General features: G+C 34.1%; 3 protein-coding genes and 1 long non-coding RNA gene across 4 annotated transcripts; 3 read left to right on the plus strand and 1 right to left on the minus strand.

Annotated features, from left to right (window-relative positions):
* Positions 1-1,342: 1,342 nt before the first annotated feature.
* LOC129322580 (mediator of RNA polymerase II transcription subunit 25-like) lies at positions 1,343-8,823 on the plus strand. Its single transcript, XM_054968878.1, has 9 exons — positions 1,343-1,352; positions 1,598-1,783; positions 2,406-2,482; positions 2,907-2,960; positions 3,140-3,168; positions 5,045-5,113; positions 5,229-5,313; positions 6,829-6,915; positions 8,430-8,823. Exons 1-9 carry the CDS (start codon positions 1,343-1,345, stop codon positions 8,457-8,459), a joined length of 627 nt encoding a protein of 208 aa, XP_054824853.1. The 3' UTR covers positions 8,460-8,823.
* On the plus strand, positions 6,922-8,264 carry LOC129322849 (uncharacterized). Its single transcript, XR_008596293.1, has 2 exons — positions 6,922-7,066; positions 7,168-8,264. It is a non-coding gene; the product is annotated as an uncharacterized LOC129322849 (long non-coding RNA).
* A 2,106-nt stretch (positions 8,824-10,929) lies between the features above and the next one.
* LOC129323120 (ATP-dependent Clp protease adapter protein CLPS1, chloroplastic-like) lies at positions 10,930-13,899 on the plus strand. Its single transcript, XM_054969692.1, has 3 exons — positions 10,930-11,094; positions 12,260-12,407; positions 13,205-13,899. Exons 1-3 carry the CDS (start codon positions 11,031-11,033, stop codon positions 13,464-13,466), a joined length of 474 nt encoding a protein of 157 aa, XP_054825667.1. The 5' UTR covers positions 10,930-11,030; the 3' UTR covers positions 13,467-13,899.
* A 3,546-nt stretch (positions 13,900-17,445) lies between these two features.
* On the minus strand, positions 17,446-22,883 carry LOC129323187 (GDT1-like protein 4). The gene is made up of 12 exons (XM_054969785.1): positions 22,510-22,883; positions 22,355-22,423; positions 21,752-21,811; positions 21,575-21,622; positions 20,878-20,966; positions 20,732-20,768; positions 20,604-20,651; positions 18,836-18,904; positions 18,706-18,750; positions 18,555-18,616; positions 18,228-18,300; positions 17,446-17,808 (listed from the first exon to the last, which is right to left on the minus strand). The coding sequence occupies exons 1-12, from the start codon at positions 22,525-22,527 to the stop codon at positions 17,740-17,742; spliced, it is 687 nt and encodes a 228-aa protein (XP_054825760.1). The 5' UTR covers positions 22,528-22,883; the 3' UTR covers positions 17,446-17,739.
* Positions 22,884-23,147: the final 264 nt, after the last annotated feature.

The raw sequence follows: 23,147 nt of genomic DNA on the forward strand, positions 1-23,147 counted from the left end.
AAATTTGGTATTCTGATCTCCCCATTTTAACCACTTGCATCTAGATTTTTGAAACCACATTAGCTCTTCCTGTAAGAGGGTTTGGTTATAATCCTCCCAAGGAGTTTTTCTAACTTCCTAAGGAAGTAATTGTCTCAAGAGTTTCTAATCTTATCAATACCTTCCAAGCGACGAAGAATTCTATTCTTTTTGGAAGAAATACTGCCTATTTTATCCTTGCTCCAATTGGGGCCAGTAGTAGCAAAATTAGTCACCCTTTCAATCCAATCTTCAGCTATCCAATATTCCTTGACTAAAGGATGAAAGGATTCTTCAGGCATCGAAGCTGCATGACAGCGAAAAGGTATAATGTGATGCTGATGATGATCTTTCTTTTCAAGTTGTATTCTAATCGGGCGTTGGTCAGATCCATATTCGATAAGGTGGAGAGAATCAACTTGGTGAAATTTAAGTCACCAATTTGCGTTGCAAAAAGTCCAATCCAGCCGTTCTTTAATCTTACCTTTCTCCCAAGTAAATCCTTCACCATGATAATTTAATTCGAGAAGATTGGAGGAATTAATATAGTGCCTGAATTGTTTCATAGATCTCTAATTAAAGTTATCACCTCCAAACTTATCCTAGCAAGAAAGATAGGAGTTAAAGTCAGCAACAACAAGCTAGGGGTCAGGAGTATTCTGTGCTAAAGAGATAATAGAGTCTCAGAGGTCACGATTATGGGAGATAGGGTCACCATAAACACATGAGAGCATGTAACTATTATTATTAGCTAAAATGTTAACCATGCAGTGAAACAATTGAACATTAGAATAGATATACTCAATATTAACAATATTATTATTCCATAAAAGCCAGATGCCACTAGCGCCATTGGTAGCTTCCACATGTAACCAATCAAAGTAACCAAGTTTTCTGACAATGTTGTTAGCTCTAGCCCTAGCCCCATCAACCCTAGTTTCCAATAAAATAAGGACTTGAGTTTTGTAAGTTCTAGTTATTTCTTTAATATGATTAGGGAAGCTTTTAACATAAGAACCTCTACAATTTCAACAAATAATATCCATAAAGTAAATAAAAGGAGAAGATAAACCTGGAATAATTTTATAAGTTGGGAGACTGTTATAAATCTTCAATTTGGTCATCATTGCACTCATCATCCTTCAAGTCCTCATTTTGAAACTGATTCTGGAAATCCTCATCTAGAAGATCATCTTCCAGAAATTCATCATCAAAATTGCCATGAATTAGTTTGTCCGATATATCAGATCCGGAGGGGTTAATTTGATGATCCAAAGCAGCTATAGCATCAATTTGAGTTTCCTGGACAATTGATTGGCTATCCATGGGGTCAGGTGGCTCACTTTGGTCGAATAATTGATTGGAGAGTGGTTGAGAATTTATTTCAAAACGAGAGTGCATATTGTCAGCTCCCCAAACATTTAAATTAGGTGCATATGTATCTTCTTCATCTTTTGCTTCATCAGCTTCGGTGGCAGAGGCGTTTCGGCTAATCAGATCGTTGGTGGGCCTGCCTAATTGAGCCAGATATCTTCTATTGCCTTCAACCACATTTTGTATTCTTTCTGTGGGCCTGTAGGCAGCGTATTGGGCCTGATCCTCTGCAGAGGCCTTTTTATCCAAGTTGAACGTTCTTGGGCCTTCCCACGTCAAGCTCAGCTCTTCTTTTGTCTACCTTCCTCGGTCATTATCTCCTTCCCTTTAGCTCTTTCGGCCGCCATTTCCTGCGCTCTCTCCCCCGACGACGTCTTCAACCCTAAGCCTGGTACCTTCTGGATTTCGCTTCTGTCTCCCATTTTTGCCTTTCTTCTCTGAATATTTTGACTCTTTTGACACTCTACTCTTTTACTCTTTGATTCGAGTGTAGTCTATCGCGATTTCTGGAAGTTTTCTTGTTCAAGTTTACTTCACTTTCAGAACCTGCCGTTTCGAATAATTACTCCTGCTGGTGTTATGTATCATCATACGTTATTTTTCCGCCACTTTTGGAACGTTTTTGCTGGGAAGTTAGTTTTTGTTTTTCTGTATAATTAGCTGCCAAGTGCTATTTTGCAATCCATCAGGAGTAGTACTTTGGAAGCTTCGCTTCATCAATTCGAGTGGCTCTAGGTTAATCTGCAAAATCTAAAGATAGAGCAGAGCAACCTATGCATAACCTCAGAAAATTGGATCAACAAACTTTCACTGATTTTTCCTTATTTTCCTCCCTTTTCCAGAATTAAGGTTACATAATGAATTTATACTTATACGCAGATGTCAAATTCCTTAATGAACTAGAAGTGAGTCAGAACCAACCGTTCATCTCGTACACAGAATGTAGAGAAATTAACTTAAAAAAGAATGTTTTATCGTTTGAATAATGCAACCACTTGTTGTGAATGATGCAGCAGCTAATATACCTTCACAGCAACAGACCTCAGGTGCTATGCAATCTACACAATCAAACTGTGTGAAGGTTTGGGAGGTTTGTCTCGATCCCTTCTTAATCCTTGTAATTCTAACTGGTCGTGCCGGGTTTTGATTGGGTTATCTAGTCTTTGACTTGCTTGTTTGAGGTTTCACTGAACTAGACTCAGAGCTGGTTCTCGATCCCATTTGTTGAATTGGTCAGTTTGGTTGGGTTTTTGAAACCTCGGTTTATTCTATTGTGGTTCATTAAATCTAATATGCCCTTACAATTCTGCTTAAATCTCATTGAAATTATCTCTTTATTTTCTAAAATTCTATAAATCAATTCTATGTTGTCCAGTGGCTGTAACCATAAATAATAGTAAATCATCAAATGATAAGTAGGAATTGCCCCAAAGCATAAGTCGTGAAAATTTCTTATTGTTATCTTGCATGCTTTTGCATAAGTTTTATATTCTTACTTGTTGCAATTCATGCAGGGGATTTTATATGGGCTAAGACAAGGACAGCCCGTATTTATCACCAGACTGGAGGTGTGATCCCAAAACTTGATGATTATCTAGCTTGCTTCTCTATTCATTTTATTTTAGATCTCCTTATTTGACCATTGCAATAATCTTATTCATTTTCAGTTTCATTCCTATTCCTGATAGTGGTAATTCCTGTAATTCTGTGGCACGCATTAATTTTATGAATACTTTCTTCATGGCAGGGTCATCGGAGTTCTTCAGCTTTTGAATCGTAAGTTCAGGAAGTTTTATTCTTGAAAAAAATATCAATTAAGGACCGCTGAAGGAAATTTATATCAATGAAGGATTACTTATTGTTAAAAGTTGAATAGATACTTGTCGATTCGAGTTAGTTTTCTATCAATAAGTATCCATTCAGATTTTTACAACTTATTTTAAATTAATAACAATCCATTGAGGATGTTTTTCATTCAGATTTTGACAACAATTTATCCTTAATTGATATAAAATTTCTCCAGCGGTCCTTCATCACTATTTTTCCCTTTATTTATTCTTTCTTCATGAAGTCCAGGGATCATTTTCAGTGGCTAGACTTTCTAAAACTGTCAATCCAATATTCTTTTCTTTATGGGTCGTTAAGTTGATTCTGCATTAAAGAAATTACTGACTCCCGCTGCCTTGATGGCTTACTTGGTTTTTCAAAAAGTTTGAGTTACTAGATGATGATTTCCCTAGAACCATGCTTTTGGCAGTGGGTAACCATTAAATTTTTTTTTTTTGGGCCAGAAACAGGGTAACCATTATTAACAAGCATCTTGAGAAGCTAACTTTTGAGTTTTTATTCTACTGATCCACGAAATCAATAAATTCCTAGAGTTTTTGATTTTGAGAGTTGGAACAGAAAAGGTCAAACTTCTAACCTCCTCACTTGGGTTTTTTTTTCCTTAACAAGTATAAGGACTAGACTCTATCAACAATAGAGATTATCTCTTCTGAAGTGTTGAAGGAAAATGGAAGATCTCTTCTAATTAAATTGTAACATATACAAGGAATGAGATTTGAACTCCTAACTGCTTGTTCAAGTGACTAGAGCCCCTATTACTCAATGTGGATTTTAGAGAAGAAAATATTTTCACTTATCATTCATGTGGGATGTGATAGCATATACATACATACATATATATTATTATATACAACTGGAGATAAGACAATAGAGCTCGAAAACGGGGGGAGAGGAGAAATGAGTAAGAGTAATGAAAGGACACCACATCTTAATAGGCTCAAGTTTATGTGTCCTTTCTTCTTATTTTATATTAGTTATTGGGTCCAACTTTATTTAATGTGGGATTTACCATATCCGCTTAAGTTCACTCATACTTGGATAACCTAACAACCTCCTCTTCAAATGTGAGTCTACAAGCTGCTCATATCGAACATGCCCCAAACACCAAGTTCTTGCGCTTCCAATTAGGGCCAGTCCAGCTTTTGAGTTTCAAATGATGTGGTGCATGCTAGTCCCTATTATAGCTGGTCAGTTCCATTTTAGACTTCAAATGTGTGTGAAATAACAGACTTACAAATCCTGAACAAAACCAGGCTCTGATGCCATGTAGCTTTTAGAAAAGGAAATATTTTCTGTTATCATTCATGTGAGATGCCATAGTGTGTGTATATACAACTGGAGGGAGGACAGTAGGGTAAAGACTAATAATGTACAATAATTACTCAATATTCCCGCTCACACTAATTTTAGTTGGATTTCCAGTTTAGTTATAATTCTAGTGTTTTATGAAATCCATTTCAGGGTTGCCTTTACGAGTTCTATAATCTTTATCTAAAGAACATGTTTTTAACAGAGCAAAGTGTGCATTGGGATTCTGTATTATGTGCGAATGGAAGTGATTGTAAATATTTGGGTCGACATTTCTCCCATTTCTTCACAGTAAATTACCTTAATACATACGAAATATTAACTTTCGTGACACATCATTTGCTCAAAATTTATATCAATATGGCTGAAGTAGTATGGGATTTTCCTAAATGTCTTCCTGGCCTAAATCATGAGCAGTTGCTTTAAATTGTCACCTTTATTGGCCTAACTTGGCAGTAATCATAAAAAGTTAATGACTGCTTCTTATGGGTCCCAGGCTTGCATCAGACTGGCCACGAACAATGGAAATAGTTCGTCTTCAATCTCAAGACCGCATGAATGACGAGTAATTTCTCCTTTGTGCTCAGCTTGGGTCTCGCTCATTTATGTTAGAGTGCGTAGCTGTATGTGTTCAGACATTATTCTGTAGATATTCTGACATGTCAATGTTTTGACAAAAGGCAATACCTTGGGACGGCGGATTTCCTAGATTTTCAGGCTTTGAACCCGCATCCATTTCTTGCTCAGCTACAGGAAAAGAATCTGGTAATTTATCAGTGCATCTTTGTTGTTGTTTCCCTTTTCTTTAATTTCTTCTACTAATCTGCAACAATATCATTAATCAATAAGCCTCGCTCTAGACAGAAGATAAAATGTAGCTGTTATAATGCGAGGATCTCCAATTAATTAAATCTGTAGATTTAAAAAAAAAAAATCACTTCACTAAAAATATAACAGCGTAGATTACATGTGACTCTGTCTGCATGATGTTATCTTTGAAAGTAATTGTTTATATTAGTCTCGACTTTATTCTGGATTCCTTCCCTAAAAAGAGTGGCACGTCCCATATTGTGCTGTAAGCATAATAATTTCATGCCATATGTTAATTATCAGTGGGAAAAAATAACCAATTGATAAAGTGAACCTTATATGTGAGTTTATGATATGCGCTGAAATTGTATGGTTCATTATCTGTGTTTAAAAGTTGCAGTTTATCAATGTCTTGAATACAATGGTTTCAAATTTGTCTAGGCAATGAACTAGAAAGTTTTGTTACCGGATATAAGTTGGGATCACAAGTGTATAACCAGTCGCTCAAAATTTGTAAATCACACTTTGTACAATTATCTGTGTTATTTCAAACTCCATTTTTGAGATGCTGAATGAGAATGGATAATTTACTTGTTTCATTGAAGGATTGTAACTGTTGTAATTTTTGTGCCTGCTGCCTGCATATGCTACGAGCTTGTTTTGTGGGTATTCTTTGTTTGTTTGCATGTAAAGGGATAGTTATTGTAAACTTGAATTAGGAGAATGCAGGCAGGGCGTGCTTATGAGACTCATACAAAACAAACGGGCAGCATTTCCTGTGTTTTTCTTCTTAGACTAAGTAGAAGAAGAATTGACTAGAAAAAGAAGTGCAGGAGGGGGCATAAAATAAAGGGTTAAAGGGCATTTTTTCCCTTGTGTGGTGCAATTTTCTTATTCAACTTTTGAAAATGGTGCATTGGGCATCTTGCTATTAAAAAAATTAACTTTTACTGTTAGTTGACCCAAATATTTGAGAAAAGGATCTCCAAACTTACAAAAAAGGACCCATGAAATTACAAATAAGTATTCTATAAGGAAATTGATATCGATTGAGTCTTCTTTGAGGTCCCTTTTTATAGATGCAGAATTTTCAAAAGTGGAGGAGGGAAATTGCACCACTTGAAGGTTTAGAATACCAAATGTTTCTGAGCGAATAGCGAGAAGCAAAAATGCTCGTTACCCTAGAATAAAATCTCCCTCCTAGGTCAATTAAAAAATGAAAAAACTGAGCAAAGGAAAGGAAAGGGAAAGAGAGGGCTCAACGGGGCTCTCCAATCTGCTATAATTTAAGTTCTCTGATACAACTCAACTCCACAAAAATAAGAGGTGGCTATATAATCATCTACTTAACATGAAGTTATTTGCGCTTGAAATTATAATCTGTCTGGATGGACCGTTTATATTTCTTGGTTTTGGCATGCTTATTCTGGTGCTGAATTTCTTTTGTCCTTTTTTTCCTCCTCATTTCAGTGTGCCGTTATCGAATTACCCTCACAGACGTTGCTACTATCTGTCTCTGACAAACCCTGCCGCTTGATTGGGATGCTTTTTCCTGGGGTGAGAAATTCTTAACTCAAGCTTCTTGAACATTAAATTTTCTTCTCTTTCGTGGGAATAGGGATGAATGGAATCCACACTTCTTTCCGTAATCAATTAGCTCACACATCAAAAGAATTTCTGAGTTTCTTTGAAGTATGCCGATTTTAAGGTACACGCAACATTGTGTTTATTATTATACTGTCGTGAGAGTTCGAGTGAGTACTTCTCAATTAGTTGTTGATACCTCCATTTAACGCTATTACACTGTAGTAAGGATGGAAGTTGAGCTACTCTTCTCTTGCCCTGGAGATGAGTTAACTATAAAGCTTAGACACCTATTTTCAAACATGTTATGTTACCAACATGGTTCTGATGAAAGCACAATCATGACACTATCAACAGGCAACTGACCTTTGGTTTGATTATATATACAGAACGGTCATTATCTATTTTTTATTGCTATAAAAATGTTGTATCATGTAAAATATTCTTTATTCATGCAGTACATTACTATACTTGCACCTTATATTTTGAAAGAACATTTTGAATCCCCATTCATGAAGGGTAGGATACTTGGTATGCGTGCTTGTGCAACCTAAACTTCTACCTTCCTCTATAGTCGAAAACCAACCTAAAACTCTGCACTAAGGCCCTGTTTCATATGAGGACTGGTGGGGTGGGACTAAGACTGAGATTGGCTGGTACCAGCTTTTTATGTTTGGCACAAGGTAATGAGAAATTGAATCCCAATCCCATCTATGTGGGATTGCCCAATACCACCATCCCACCAGTGTTGGAAAATTAGTCCTGAGATTGAATATTTTCAGACCAAAGCCCTCTACCCCATCTGCTTTCCTCGTGTTGCCATCGCTTGCTGGAGGATCAGCCCCCCTGGCTCCCAAACATCTGCTCTCCCTTCCATTTCCTTGCTCATCGTCGGCGTCCTTGGAAGATCAGATTTGGTGAGCTACTCATCATCGGCATTCCTAGAACTTTAGATTTGGTGAGCTAGACAGCAAGCCCTCTCCCTCCTTGGCCCGGTTCTGGCGAGCTTGACACCACTGGAGGTGGTGGCTAAGGAGGATGAATGTGGTTCAAGTTTGGAAGCTAGATTTGGTTATGCAAGTTCAATAGTAATTGAATATAGTTATGCAAGCTCATTAAAACTCAAGTTCAAGTCATTATTGTTTTAGTTGGATTGAATGGTGTTGACGGTGGGGTGCACATAGCGGCAGGAAAGAGGAGAAGGATGATGATGATGATGAGGGAAATGTTGTCTTTTAGCTACTTTTTTTTTGGGGGGGTTAAATTTGAGTTTTTTTTTTTTTAAATCTTATGGCATACCAAACTGCATTTTAAAACTTATTCTCACTCATTCCTAATCCCATTCCCAGTCTTTTAAAATTGAGTACCTCATACCAAACAAGGCCTAAATCTCCTTGACAAACCCAATTCTTATGAAAAAATCCAGACAATAATGGTATCTTCTTGTTTATATTTCCACTATTTCTCTGAAAGTTGCTATGCAACAGGACATGGTGGTACCTCAGGGACAGGTATGATCGCAAGGTGCACGCCACATTGGTGGAGGGGGATTCATGAGTTAGCTCCGTTCTGCATATTGTTCCTCCACAATCTATGCCAAGATTATATGAGAGTCATGATGTATGAGTCTGAACCTCAGAATGCTGTCGAAAAAATTGATGCCCATGAACCGTGAAGAACCATGCTGGAGGCTTTATATTGTTATTATGAATTACTGTTAATAACGCAATGCAAGTTTGCTACCTAGATACTGTGGGCATCAGTTGCTCTTTCCCCCGTTTATATGGACATATTGGGTGAAGATGATGTTTGTTTCCCCCCGGGTCAGAGTGTGATGACTGTTTTTAAAAATGAATTGGCAAAGAACTGATTCAAGGTTCATTCAGTGCAACCAAATAACCGTTTTTGTAAAATATATATATATATATATATATATTATATCACTGTTAAATTTCATAATTAATATTTAAAATTAAATAAATTAAATTGATACTTATTTATAATTGCACGTTGAATTCAACAGTGAATTAAAAATTTGTCATCGTAGGAATTATCAAGTAAATCTGTAATTGTTGGTAATTATGTGTAGTAATACTTGGAAGATATTTAAAATTAGAGGTAAACAATTATCCAGCAAGTTAATTTCATTAATTGCACCGATAATAAATAATTAAAAAAAGTTTAAATTGGCGAACTAGTTTGGTTTTGGTGTTTTCCTCCAATCTCCACCTCCTCCCCGCCTAATCAATTTGCAATACAACCACTTCTACCAGTATTTTAAAACACATATCAAATTGCGTAGTCTGACCATCGATTGCTCAACAAAATGATTTGGTTCAACCATTCAGATCATTTGAAAATTTGGACCGGGTGGACCTAAGCATATTAAAGAGAATCGATTTTGATTCGAAAATTGGAGCGGATCAACCCAGTTTAAAAGCCTCAAAGGGGGAAAAAAAGGAAACTTAGGCTCAATCGCTCGAACTCACGATTTCTCTTCTCTGGTATCTAATTCTCTTCTATCTTCTCTTCTCTAATCTTTGATCTTTCCTTCACAGTCTAGACTCAATCTTTGATCTTTCCTCCAGCTCTAGTGATCTAACCTTTGGCATCGAGATTGAAAGCTTGTGAGTTATGACATGACGGCGTGCCTCCAACTCCAGTGTTTTGTTTTGAGATCGCAAACTTGTGTCGACATGCCTTTTACCTTTAACTCCAGCGGTGCATGGGTCTGGCCTTTGGCATCGAGATTCCAAGCACCATCGACAAATTAATATTTTATGTATATATGAGTGTGTATAAATATTATTCTTATTTAGTTTTCATGTCACCGGTTCAACCGCTGATCTAACCAGTTCAAAAATGAGGATTATGACTTGTTGTTCTACCAGGTTCGATGTCTGGTCCAAATTTCAAAACATTGACTCCTACTATAAAAGGGGTCAAATTCACAATTTTTTAGTATTAAATTATTAAATAGAATAAGGTTAAAGGGATAAAGTTACCTGATAAGTAATTGATATCCGTAATTTTTCATAAGCACAATGTTCCCAAAGTTTTAAAAATAGTACAGTGTCATCTTATAGCAATGTTGACTAACATTGATTATTAATGAACTAATTTTGACTAGGGTTAAAGGGAAATTTTGCCTTGAAAGTTTTTTTATAGGAACTGATGATGTTCCAAAATTTTAACTGACATAATATTATTGAGTTGTCAATGTTTAAACCAGGAAAATACAAAATCTTGTTAACAGTTGTTGGCTAATGGAAGGTGCGCGTTGCTTTTATTCCAGTTTAATTATAATCCAACCCAAAGTCTTTTGATTTCGGGGCTATTATCGATTGTCAAATCCTTCTTCTAAGTTAAATATTAATAATCTTTTTTTTTGTGTGCTAGGAATATTAATATTAATAATCTGAAAATACTATGGCAATTGAAAGTTTGTGATATTAATTACTCTAAATTTCTCGGACAAAATTTCCCTTAATCATCAAAATTGTTCAACTAATAGTGAAATGTTGGTCAAACGTAATGATATTACATTAGTTTTGAAACTTTTAGGGGAAAAAAAATTATGCCAATCCAAAGTTAACAAGATATTAAAGGCATGTTTAAAATTTTTTTTGTTTTATTACTCTAAGAATTGATATTTTGTAGAACATGTTTTGAGAACAAAAAAAAATAATAAAAATTATTATTTTTTTCATTCTCCCTTATTCTTCAGAACAATAATTTCAGAACACTTAAATATGTTTATATTTTCCTATTCTCCATAATAATATTTTATTTTTTTATTTTTTAAAATATTTTTAAATAAATATTATCAAACAAATTTTTATTTTTTTATTATGAGGAACAGAAAACTGTCCCAACAGACCTAAAGCTTCTAGAACAAATCCGACATTCAACCCACAGAAAACGAGAAAAATGATCAAAGAGCTATATCTCTTGTAAAAAATGTGTCATGTTTTCTGATTTTCTCTTTTCCTTCCCCCCCCCCCCGGTCTTTTGGTCTTTCCCACCAAAATCCTCCCAACGGAGGCATCGGAAAGAGAGGGAGAGGGAGAGAGAGATAGGGGGGAGAGATGGAGACTGCTCTGAGTGGGAGATTGGCTCTCTCTCCCAACCACGTCTTCAACCCTAATCCTGGTACTTTCTTTTTGACTCTTTTGACACTCTACTCTTTTACTCTCTGATTTCGAGTGTTGTCTATCACGATTCCTGGAAATTTTCTGGTTCAAGTTTACTTCACTTTCAGAACCTGCCGTTTCGAATAATTACTCCTGCTGGTCTTATGTATCACCATACGTTATTTTTCCGCCACTTTTGGAACGTTTTTGCTGGGAAGTTAGTTTTTGTTTTTCTGTATAATTAGCTGCCAAGTGCTATTTTGCAATCCATCAGGAGTAGTACTTTGGAAGCTTCGCTTCATCAATTCGAGTGGCTCTAGGTTAATCTGCAAAATCTAAAGATAGAGCAGAGCAACCTATGCATAACCTCAGAAAATTGGATCAACAAACTTTCACTGATTTTTCCTTATTTTCCTCCCTTTTCCAGAATTAAGGTTACATAATGAATTTATACTTATACGCAGATGTCAAATTCCTTAATGAACTAGAAGTGAGTCAGAACCAACCGTTCATCTCGTACACAGAATGTAGAGAAATTAACTTAAAAAAGAATGTTTTCGTGCGGTGTAGATGATATTCGTGCCTCTATTGTGTAAAAAAGGTGATCGGAAAGAATGGACGCATTGATTAACATAATAATGAGTATAAACATTACATATCTCGTTTTTGCACCAGAAATGTATTCTGTTTCTCTCACCATACCAGACAGGCCACTAAAGCTACTCCATCAAGAATGGTAAAACTGGTTTAGCACCCACTCTGGGAATATGAGATAGAGTATCTGGGCATTTGAAGCGGTTGTCAAATCAATGGATTATTTAGCTGGCAATAAATGCTAGGAAACCACTTCAGCTTTAGGACTTGGGCAGATGCAGATTTTCTTTTTGGAGATTTCTGTTTCTGCCTACAAATTCTTCTACTAAAGAATCAGTAGGAGAATTGGTGGCTTGAAAAGTGAAGTGTGATTCTGGCGGCAATTGACTAACAATAATCGGACAAAACTAGCAGAAGACTAACAAATATCTCATTTTTGTCACAAAGGAGATAAATTAAGAGTCATGCTTAATTGCTTATATTTGTGTTGTGTTGACCCTTCTCACTTTTGGTGAACATAGAACCTTGAATTCTTCTGTGTTTGATTGAGTGCTTCAAGAACACTTACTGAAGAAAAATCTGCAATACAGGGAACAAATATTCTTTTTGCAAAGGACCATGCTCCAATCTTTGCATTCCCATGGCTGTATTAGCAACAGGACCAGGCAAAGGGGGACTGCTGGAGAAGCCGGTTATTGAAAAGGGAACTCCTGGCCGTGAATCTGAATTTGATTTGAGGTATAGAGAAATTTTGATGTGGAAAGTATCGACTTAAAATTTATGATGGGGCTGACTTAATTTTACAACTTCACTGTATTAACTACAAGTATTAGGGGATTGCGTATGTAATGGCTAAACATTGAAACCATTTGATAAGAGGAAGAAATATAGGAAGCACCATGGTTTAACAACAGGGATTTTTTAGGAGTTCTTCCGATGGTGTCAGTTTTAATGGGAACAATAATTTAAGGTGTGCGATAATTTGATTCTATGCTGGTAAAACTGTCTTGTGGAAGATTGGAGATTGCATTTGATTAGATGATGCCAAATATGTATTATTTTTATTTTGTTTTACTTGTTTCTTTAGCCCCTTTAATTTTAAACACTTCGGATTTTGTTGGGAAAACTTGAATAGCTGTTTATGCCTAACCTTCCTGATGGAAAAAAAACGAACTAGAGGGATCCATTATTGTGGATTATGCAGGTGGTTCTGTATTTATTTATTAGTTGTTTTTTTATATGATTTTCATTTTTAAATTTGAAAAAAAAGGATTCTCTAGTCAATGCTTTTATTTTGGGTTGTGTGGTCATATATTTTAATTTGGTTTCTTACATTTATATTAGACTTTATATTACATTTTACTTTGGTCATATATTAGACTTCTGCAGCCTGTATAATTATATTATGCTGTTGTTATACTTTTAGCCTGTCATATGGACTAGACATATTTATCTATCTATTATCACTTCATTTCTAAAGAAAAGAAAATTATAAGTGAAAGAAAATATTTGATTCTGTTTTCTAAGACATGCAGGAAATCACAGAAATCTGCACCACCATATCGTGTAATATTGCACAACGACGACTTCAATAAAAGGGAATACGTTGTACAAGTATTAATGAAGGTCATTCCTGGGATGACCCTTGATAATGCATATGATATCATGCTAGATGCTCACTACAATGGATTGTCAGTGGTGATTATCTGTGCTCAAGCTGATGCTGAAGAACACTGCATGCAACTTAGAGGCAATGGCCTGCTCAGTTCAATCGAACCTGCAAGTGGTGGGTGCTAATCATTGGCCGCAGTTTAAATCTACTAATGTTCATTGTTGGTGAAAGCAAAATTCGAAATTTTAGTCTTTTTACATGAATTTGTCCTCATGAACGCTGCAAAAAAAATAAATAATAATGATAATAAAAGAAAAGAAAAGAAAAGAAAACAAGAAAAGGATAAAAAATGGTCGTCCTATGAATAATATATGCTATAGTTGTGGCTTTGTATAAAGAATTTCACAACTTTTGTATCAAAACTGTGGTCACTTAGTGTTGTTAACATAGGCGACCATTAGAAGTCTCTGGTTTGTCTTAGTTTCTGTGAATATGACTTGTTTCAGTAATGTCAGTTTTACCGATGTGGAGTTGTGCTGATAACAGAAACCATGTTCCTGTTTTTCTTATGTACTTACGTATAGCAACTAATATAGCTGTGCATGCTTGTGTTGTCAACTTGATTTTCTTTACTTTTGTTTTTTTTTAATTACATATATTTCTTTTATTTGCTTTGTATATGTTGAATAGCATTCCAGTAACATGGATACATGGAACTTCTAAATTGGTTTATATATATGCTCACTACATTTTGAAGCTTCTAAATTGGTCTGAATTTTTTAAAATGTAATTGGTTGATGGAGTTATTTCTCAGTATGAAATTATAATTATAAACAAATAAATATGAACTGGCTACTTTATGAAAAAAGAAAGAAAGAACGAACGAACTAGCTAGATATTACCACAATTAAAAACCAGGTAAAGATCACGCTTTTATCCTTCTAAATTGGTTCTTTTATTCCTCTGTCGAGGTTCTGGAAATGTATGCGTAGTATTAGATCTTTTTCGTGCGGGACTTCATGTGCATTGTTTAATGTTTTTATATTTGCAGTACAATTAATGAATAATCTAGTTTTCTAGGATCTATTGTTTGCTATAATTTTAGTTGCGAGGGTTTTCGCTAAAATAATCTTTTTTAATGGCTATCTGATTGAATCAATTTAAAGAGAATGGGGGACAGCTCTGCCAAAAATATTTTCTATATTCATACAAACTTGACTCGTGGTTAAGCAATTATTTCTTCTGTACAAAAATATAAGATATTTTTTAAAAAGTTAGGATGTTAAAAATTTAAAGTATTTTTAATTTTTTGAGGTGTAATTATTTTTTTTTTCAAAAGTATCATTATTGATAATAACTTTATGCTTATTGTAAGTATTTAATAGGAGTAAATATAAAAAAATAGGGTTGGTTGAAAAGTAAGTAATTATTTTATTGAGAAGTAAGATTCGGTTAAAAATGTGTTATATTTTTGAATAGAGGGAGTATAGTCTTTTTCATTAAAACTAATGCTTATTAGTATATATTCCTTCTATTTAAAATTGTGAGGTATTATTTAAAAAGTTAGATGTTAAAAAATATAAGACATTTTAAGTATTTCAAGGAATTTTTTTTTCTCCAATGCATTTCAAGGTGTAATGATGGTGTTTTTTTCAAAATTGTCATTAATAAATAAATTATTTTGTATTTATTTTAGGTAAAATACTTTATTAAATAGAATAAATATGAAGTGATGGTTATTAGTTTGAATATAATTAACTATTTTATTGAAAGGTAAGATTCGATTAAAAATATTTTATATTTTTTAATAGATAAAGTATCATCTATTCATTATGATAATCATTAAAAACATTACTGATCTTATGTGATATCAATGCTTGAAATTTGTATTGCAGAACTTGTTTAATTTATTCTTGGAAACTTAATGTGTTTACTTTCATTTGTCAAATTACAGCACTAATCCACGAGTTCAGTTGCTTTGGTGGCTTCTGAGATGATAATTGAGAATCAAGAATCTCTTTTATGCCTCCGTTAATCTCTTTTACATTCTAGAATTTTGTTTTTTTGCCATCATGAAAATTAGAAAATTGGTTATAAATCAGTCATAAAGTGTACAAGTTTATAAATTCCAAAAGTTTAGTTGTAAGAATCAATTATAAGGTTGAACTCACAAATTTGAAATTATAAGTTTATAATTTCAGAAGTTTACACAATGAGCTCCCAACTCTTTACATTTATATAAGATTGAACTTTAGAAAACATTGCCATTTTAAAAATTGTCGTTGAGTTTAAACATTTTAATATTTTAATGTGAAAATATGAATTTTCGATAAGTTTAGGGCTCAAAATCACATATAGGTTACCTTCCCAAGTCTCATTTGGAACCACAAAAGAGAGGATGGGGATTTGGAAGAGATAAGAAAAAGAAAGTGAGAGGGAAATCAAGAGAAGTGACAAATGATACTCTTAATGGATTTGTCCATTTTCATACGGGGCAAGAGCCAGCCCATTCTTATAGCATCCAAGGAAAGAAAAATGCCCATGGCAGCTCTTAAAAAGATAGGAGAGGAGTGTGAGTCGAGAAGCAACTCATTTATAAGTTAAAAAAGTTTTAATAAAGGGCGATTTCCGGAAGAGTGGATTAGCCTCGAATATCTTGATCCTTATTTATTTGGATGGGGCAAATCCCACTATAACATAGGCATAAAAAAAGAAGAGGTTTATGAAATCCAGCAACGCGGTGGTTTTGAAAGACACGGTTCGACAATACCTGTGATCGGAAAAGGTATGGCACATCTCGGGGCATAGACCAGCGAGGAGATAATTATGTATTACCAGAAAGGAAAAGGGGGGCTTTACTCCACACTCCATGTCCCGCATAGAGAAGTCAATTCATCAATTGTGTGAGTGTGTGACTTGCGTGGGCTTCATTTTTGTTCTCTGGGTTTTTCTAAATCTCTTCTGAAAGTCTCTGTTTGAAAATAAAGGATTCGAATTTTAGTGCCGTTTTGAAGCTTTGAATTTTCAATGAATTTTGGTAATGTGAACATCAGATTTAATGCTTGTGATGTTGTGAGTGTGATAATTATGCAACTAATATTGTGAATGAATAGATAATTTTATAAATCTTTATATCATCACTCATGAATTTAAGGATGATTATTTGTAAATTTTAGGAAAGTCAACAATGTAGATAATTTTTATATCATATGTGATTTAGAGATAATCAGTTGTGAATTTAAAAAATGTTACTTATAAATATATGAAATATGAATTATGAATGAATATAAATAGTCATAACCAGAAATCAATAATTTACTTTTTCATGTTTTTACATATCCACTCAAAATTAACTTTTCACAAGTAACTTTTTAAATGTTCACAAATAATTTTTTTTTTAAATTTACAAGTGACAAAGTATACTCCTTCTATCTTTATATATAAAATATTTATAATTAAATCACGTAAATTAATAAAAAAATTATTATCTATTTAAAAGCACAACATTTTAATTTTGCTCCTAATTATTGCAAATAAAAAATAATTTTTTAAAGTAAATTTATAAGTACTTTTCCTTTTCTCTTTTCAATGTAATAAGAATATAATGATCCATTTATTAAAAAATATATTAACAATATCTTATCTTTAGGGATAAAAAAATAAAAAAAATTTCATATAGAAGGACGGTGGGGGTATATTCATAAAACTAGGATTTAAATCCTCTTAATTGGATATTGGTGAATTTATGTGAAGTTTTCCTTTTTAAAAAAGGGAGAGAAAAGTTTATATTTTATAAAAATTAATAAAATGAATAAAAATACTAGGAAAAAAAGAAAAAGGAAAACTTCGTCCAAATTTACCAATTTCAACTTTAGAAGATTTGAATCCATAAAATTATCTATTCATTCATAACCAACTTTCTATATAATCACAAGTGATCTTCATTAAATTAACAAACAATTTTTCTTAAATTCACAAGGTTATTTCAATAATAAGTATTTTAATTGCAAATAATGACCGGAGGTCCTTTTTTAGCATGTCAATATTTTGACATCTTCAATTGTTATTGACGTCTTTATAAGGTCCATAATTATCAGTTTCCAAATTGGTTATTTGATTCCTCTTGTCAAAGAAAACTTGGTAAATGGATGAGTTCACAATGCAGAAGAGGAAGACAAAAATGAATAGTAGAGTTCCGCAATTAAAGCAGAAAATAGTACAATTCACCCAAAAAAGAAAAAGAAAAAGAAAAAAATAGTACACTTGCCTGAACTTATGGATTCAGATCTTGTCCAGCTATGTTTATTGGATTCTAACCCATAAATTATATGAAAAAGGGTACTTGGAAAAAATCACCTTTACCCCAACAATACCTAAGGCAATAAGTCGAATTCTTTTGGCTGCCAACCCACAATAACATCTGTAAGAGCAGACCAATAGGCAATAGCATAGCCTTCGTCATTCAATTGGAGTGAGGAATGACTGGATTCCGAATACAATGAACAGAACTCCCCCTGAGAGTGCAATCTGCGAGGTATGAAGTTCAATTTTACTATTACACCAGTCATTCAAAATAATATAAAGCCAGAAATACAGAAAACAAAACTCATTCTACCAACTTGCGGTTAATCTGTGATATATTGCTCACACATATGTTCCCTTCATTATCTGTTGAAGGTAAATAAATTTCACTAAATTCAAAATTCTTCATTTTTCCTCTGTTTGTTTGTTGGAAGTCTAAAACTTATATTGACCCATTTTGGAGAAGTTACGATGTAAACTTGATCCAAGGGATTTTTTAAAAAGACAAATGATACCAACTATGTAGTGTGGGAAGCATAACATGCGGGCAACATATCTCAAGTAAATCATGCATGGGTAAAGCCAAAGCTGGAAAGTGAAATTTCAATACTCAAGGTAGACAAGAAAAGGATAAAATGTATTACTATTTTTTCAGATATTTGAGATGCCAAACTCTTTCCTCCAACAACAGCAGCAGCAGTGCAAAACGCTTGTCCACTGAAGAAAAATAAAAAACAGAAATTACGGTTATCTACCAAGTAGTTGCTGGATTTTAGGCATGCGAAACATCCTGCAGCCATGTGTATGGTTCAAGGCAAGAAAATTGTATGTGCAAGGCATGCACATTCGCAAGTGTTTATGCAGAATTCAGGAACGAAAACACTGAAATAACATGGGCCAAAAAAAATCCCAAAATATATACACATAAAATAGGATGACTCAAATTCAAAGATAGGATAGTCAAAACTTACATAATGCCGCCAAGAACCACACCAAATGGATTCTCATCAGCAGCCAAACCAATGGTAGCTAACTGAAACAGAACAGAATGAATTGATGCTAAGCGCTGATCCAAAGTCTCTAATCACCAAACAAAACAAATATACATGTAAATATGCTAACCTGGCTCTTGTCACCCCACTCACCAAAAAAGTTGATAGAAAATGCCTGCATTACGGACATGATAATGTGAATCAGATAGGTAGCTTAGCGATTAGAAAAATAATGTTTAGATGAAATAAAATTCATCTACCTTTAAAAATATAGGAGAGAAAAACTGAGTGAAAAGGGGCCGTTCATGCTTTTTCATGTCATCATTAACCTGGAAATGAGAAGTTGGGAACATAAAATGTGCATTATTGAGAACACCAAGTACGTCATCTGACAAATCAGCTCTAAAAGTGATCAATTCTGGGAATGGCAACTAGAAAACTCCTTGTTGCACCTCAGATATATCCATGCATCAGTTTAGCATGGACACAGTCATAATGCACCAGAGGAGTATAGCAATGCATTTCTGCACTTATCCAAAAACAATATATATCTATATAACTTCACACAGAAGGTCAACTCTATAAAATTTCAATCTTGTTAAAAATCCCCTCAAGTACAATAAGGAGTCATCATTATTGACAAATTGGTATTGAAGCTGTTCCACGAGACTTAGAGCAATATTCAATGTTTAAATAATTGTAGAACAATTAATATGTAAAATATTTATCTGAATTAGTCTCTTGGTTGCCACTTGCCACTACAGCAGGTATAAAGGTTTTCCCAAGGACCATCTCACCAAATGATAATCATAAAATTTTTTATTAATGTAAAATTATACATAATAAATATAATAATAAGACTTATAGAAATTCAATCAGTTTTATTACAATATCTGCGACAAGATTCTTTGAGGTCAGACGCCAACTGTTCAAATCTTTTTTTTTTTTTTTATGGGTAGGTACAACTATTTTTATTCTCTTCATGCGTGGACGCAGCAAAAATTTGCATAAGATATACACATAGGAAGAATGTAATATTTGGAAAACCCCCGCAAAAGTCTCCCAAATCCCATGAGATCCTGATTTCAACTTTGTATGCACTCCATCCAAAACTAGGCTAACACGAATGGGTTCACAAGCTATAATATGAGAAGATAAAACGTCACTATATGACTGCTAGAAATTGTCAACCAGCTGTATTGAACACGATCAAGGCTTCCACCCCTCCATTACTCATAAGTTCATAACAATATATTTTACCTACATGACATGAGTTGACATATGATAAATATTGACAATAACATTATAAATCCAATAAAATATCAACAATTTTAACCATGTACTTGTTTAGTATTCAATATGATAAATAATGATAACAACCTTATAAATCCAACAAAATATCAACAAGTTTAACCATGTACTTGTTTAGCATTCAATACTTTAAAAAGGTAGTCATACACATATCGGATAGACGATACAAAATGCATTCCATGCTTAAAGATACAGACCCGTCGTACCACCTTACATCCACCAACATTGCTACCAATTTTAAGAGTAAAATAGAACCCTTATGAAGGTGAGGCAGAGCTCACCTTTGTAAGGGTGTCATAAACATTTATAGAAATACAATGATTTACATTTTATTTTGTCCAATTATGTGTTTGTGTTAAGAACAAGGATTTTATTTGTAAGTTGTTACAGACAATTTATTCATGCATGTAGTTTGTTTTAGCATTTATAATAAAATGTTTAGAACAGTTAATACTCATTTTTGCTTTTAATTAGATGATATATTAATTACACAAATAAGTATATAAATAATTATATACGTTTATATATCCTCCATAACTGTACTCTAAAATTTTAAAAATTGATGTATCTTACGTATCGTATTGTGTTGTATCCAACATGTGCACCCGTTTTGGTTTCATAGGTATTTGTTAATAGCATGACCAATAGATAGCCCTTGATAAGGCAAAGAGAGGAAAAGGCAAAACTTTTTATGTTGGATGACTATTAATGTTATACCTTGTTGCTATCTTTTGTGGATCCGCCATTAGCCTTGTATTCAGCATCCTAATCACAATAAAGGATGATGTCAAAAAGTAAAGAAAGACTGAAGTTGAAATAAGAGATCAAATAAAAGCACAACAAACCAATTTTGCTTCAACTTCAGCCAGTTCTTCAGACTCCCTGTCCAGTAAAATAATCTAGCATCAGCAAACAAAGTATCAATGCAGATGAGAACTTGCTTTCGATAGAAAAGGACCAGCAATTGAATGTCAGATATAATAATCATCACCCTTCTTCAAATATCGCATCCTTCAAGGACCAGAGCCCAAACCCCAAAAACAACAATGTTGTTATGTGATGAGCCCATTTACGAGAAATCTGTAGAATTACACAAAGATTAATACGTGCAAGAACCAAAGAAAAATGTAGCATGCTTAAACAAGAGCTTGCTACATGAGCTTCATAAAGAAAACCGCACTTGACTTCACATGCATGTTCACTTAAGAATGGAACATGATAACTAATAATAACTAATTGATAAGCAACCATATGTAGTTAGGGTTAAGATGTAACATGTTAAAACCCAGTGTCAAGCAATCTTTTTAGCCATGTCTTACCTTCAAAGTTATCTTGTATAAGAAAAACCTTAATAGAACATCAACAGTAAATAATTATGTGGGTATTCTTGCAATTATTCACTCAATCAATATTACAGTTCAATCAACAAGTTATATTTAGCGTTGGAGGGAACTGGACCAGCACAGATTGCATATTCAATGAATCAACATATTTTAGATTATTGCTATTGTTGTCTATTCATCTAGTGGATTGAAAGACTTTGTGACGCATTCAAACTAAACACCTGGGTTGAGTACTTGCAACATATTCATTAAATGCAAAGATAACACCTCTGAAAAGATCTATTAATCAACACGCAGAACAATGACGAGAACTGCCAAGTTTCACAAGCAACAAAGAATGCTTACCAGATTTGGAGCAGCCCAACCAACAAGAGCTGATAGAATGGTCATAACCTAAATTTTGCAAATTTCCTCAAGAACTTTAGAGTTATAGAAAATATCAGATATGACATAATAATCTATTAATTTTAACAAAAACAGAAAGATAGCTATGAACCAAATAGGAAGGGAAAAAATTCTTACAATCAACGCCGATAGGCAACCTGACAAGACAAGCCGTCTGGGGTAACGCATAGCCAGGATCTGGAGAAAAACATCATCATAACAGATAGTCAGTGTTCTGATTGAGAACAGGACAACGGCTGATAGCTAATTCATAATGAGTTCACTGAAATAGAAGAATTTGTTAACACTTTAGCAGTTACTTGTCAAATATTAAACACAGAATTGCAGGAAAAGACGCAACCGAAGGGGGGAGGAGGAGGAGAAATAGAATAATGAAATAGATAAGCAAGAAAGAAGGCGAACAGAGCAATATCTCTGGATGTTCTTGTCGATAATAACATGTTAATCTCTAACACATACTGGCCCACAGTATCCAACCCGTCAATCCAGGGTACTTAGTTCTTAGATGATGTACACAGCGGATAAAAGAATGTTCTCCCTTCAAACGATCTTTAAATAAAATAAGAAAATATATTGACTTGCATAATAAATCGCCAGCAGCTAAACCACTGAATGTTATTGGCCAAAATTTAGTTTTCGGCTTTAGTTGAAAGCAACAAAACTGTATTAGAAAAAAAAACAGAAGAAGAACAAACACAAACTTTCCCTCAAAAAACTCACCGCAGCAGCGAAAAATGTTTTGTCCCCGATTTCAGAGAGCACAGTCATAGCCAGAGACTTGGTGAAACCCTAAAAAAGGAAGACAACAGAATCAGGGACCAAACCAAAAGGCAAAAGGGAATCAAATCCAGGGGTCCAACCGAGGATGAAGTTACCTGAACGACAGAACTCATTTTGGGTAAATGCGCAGAAACAGAATACACACAACAGAGAAGAAAAGCAGTAAATGGTTGGGTATTAACGGAATCTCTCAGACTCTGTGAATGGGATTGACGTCACTTGCGTGACCTTCCCAAGTCGCCGTTTGATCCTTCGAATTTCCGAAAGAGCTGGTAATTCAAAGGAAAAAAGGAACGATTGGGCTGCTTTTGGCTTATAGAAATCAGAGCATGGGATTCAGCTCAATGCCTGTGAACGTCACTGACGATGACGAATAATTGAATACTGATAGCTCCAAAAGGTTCTTCTGAGACACTGAGCAGAATCACGGCTGAATAAAAAGATGCGCGTTTACTTTTATAGGTCGTCTGGCACCACCGTTATCCTGGGAGCTCTATGGGGATGAAATCACAAATCACAAATATTAACAATAAACAAACACACGTGCGACAAAAATAAAATATTGAAAGCTGAAATATAATTAATTAATTAATTAAAATAGGAATTAAGAATGGGCATAGAAAATAGAAGAAAGTGATTATTTTTAAATATTCAGTGATGATTTATTTTTAACAACGAACGCAAGGAAACAAAAGTTAAAAACAAGTTCTCTCAAGGATGATTAATTAATATG

Source organism: Prosopis cineraria, unplaced genomic scaffold, assembly GCF_029017545.1.
Source record: "Prosopis cineraria cultivar Desert tree isolate PC_DT_omini unplaced genomic scaffold, ASM2901754v1 PC10, whole genome shotgun sequence".
Classification (NCBI taxonomy): domain Eukaryota; kingdom Viridiplantae; phylum Streptophyta; class Magnoliopsida; order Fabales; family Fabaceae; genus Prosopis; species Prosopis cineraria.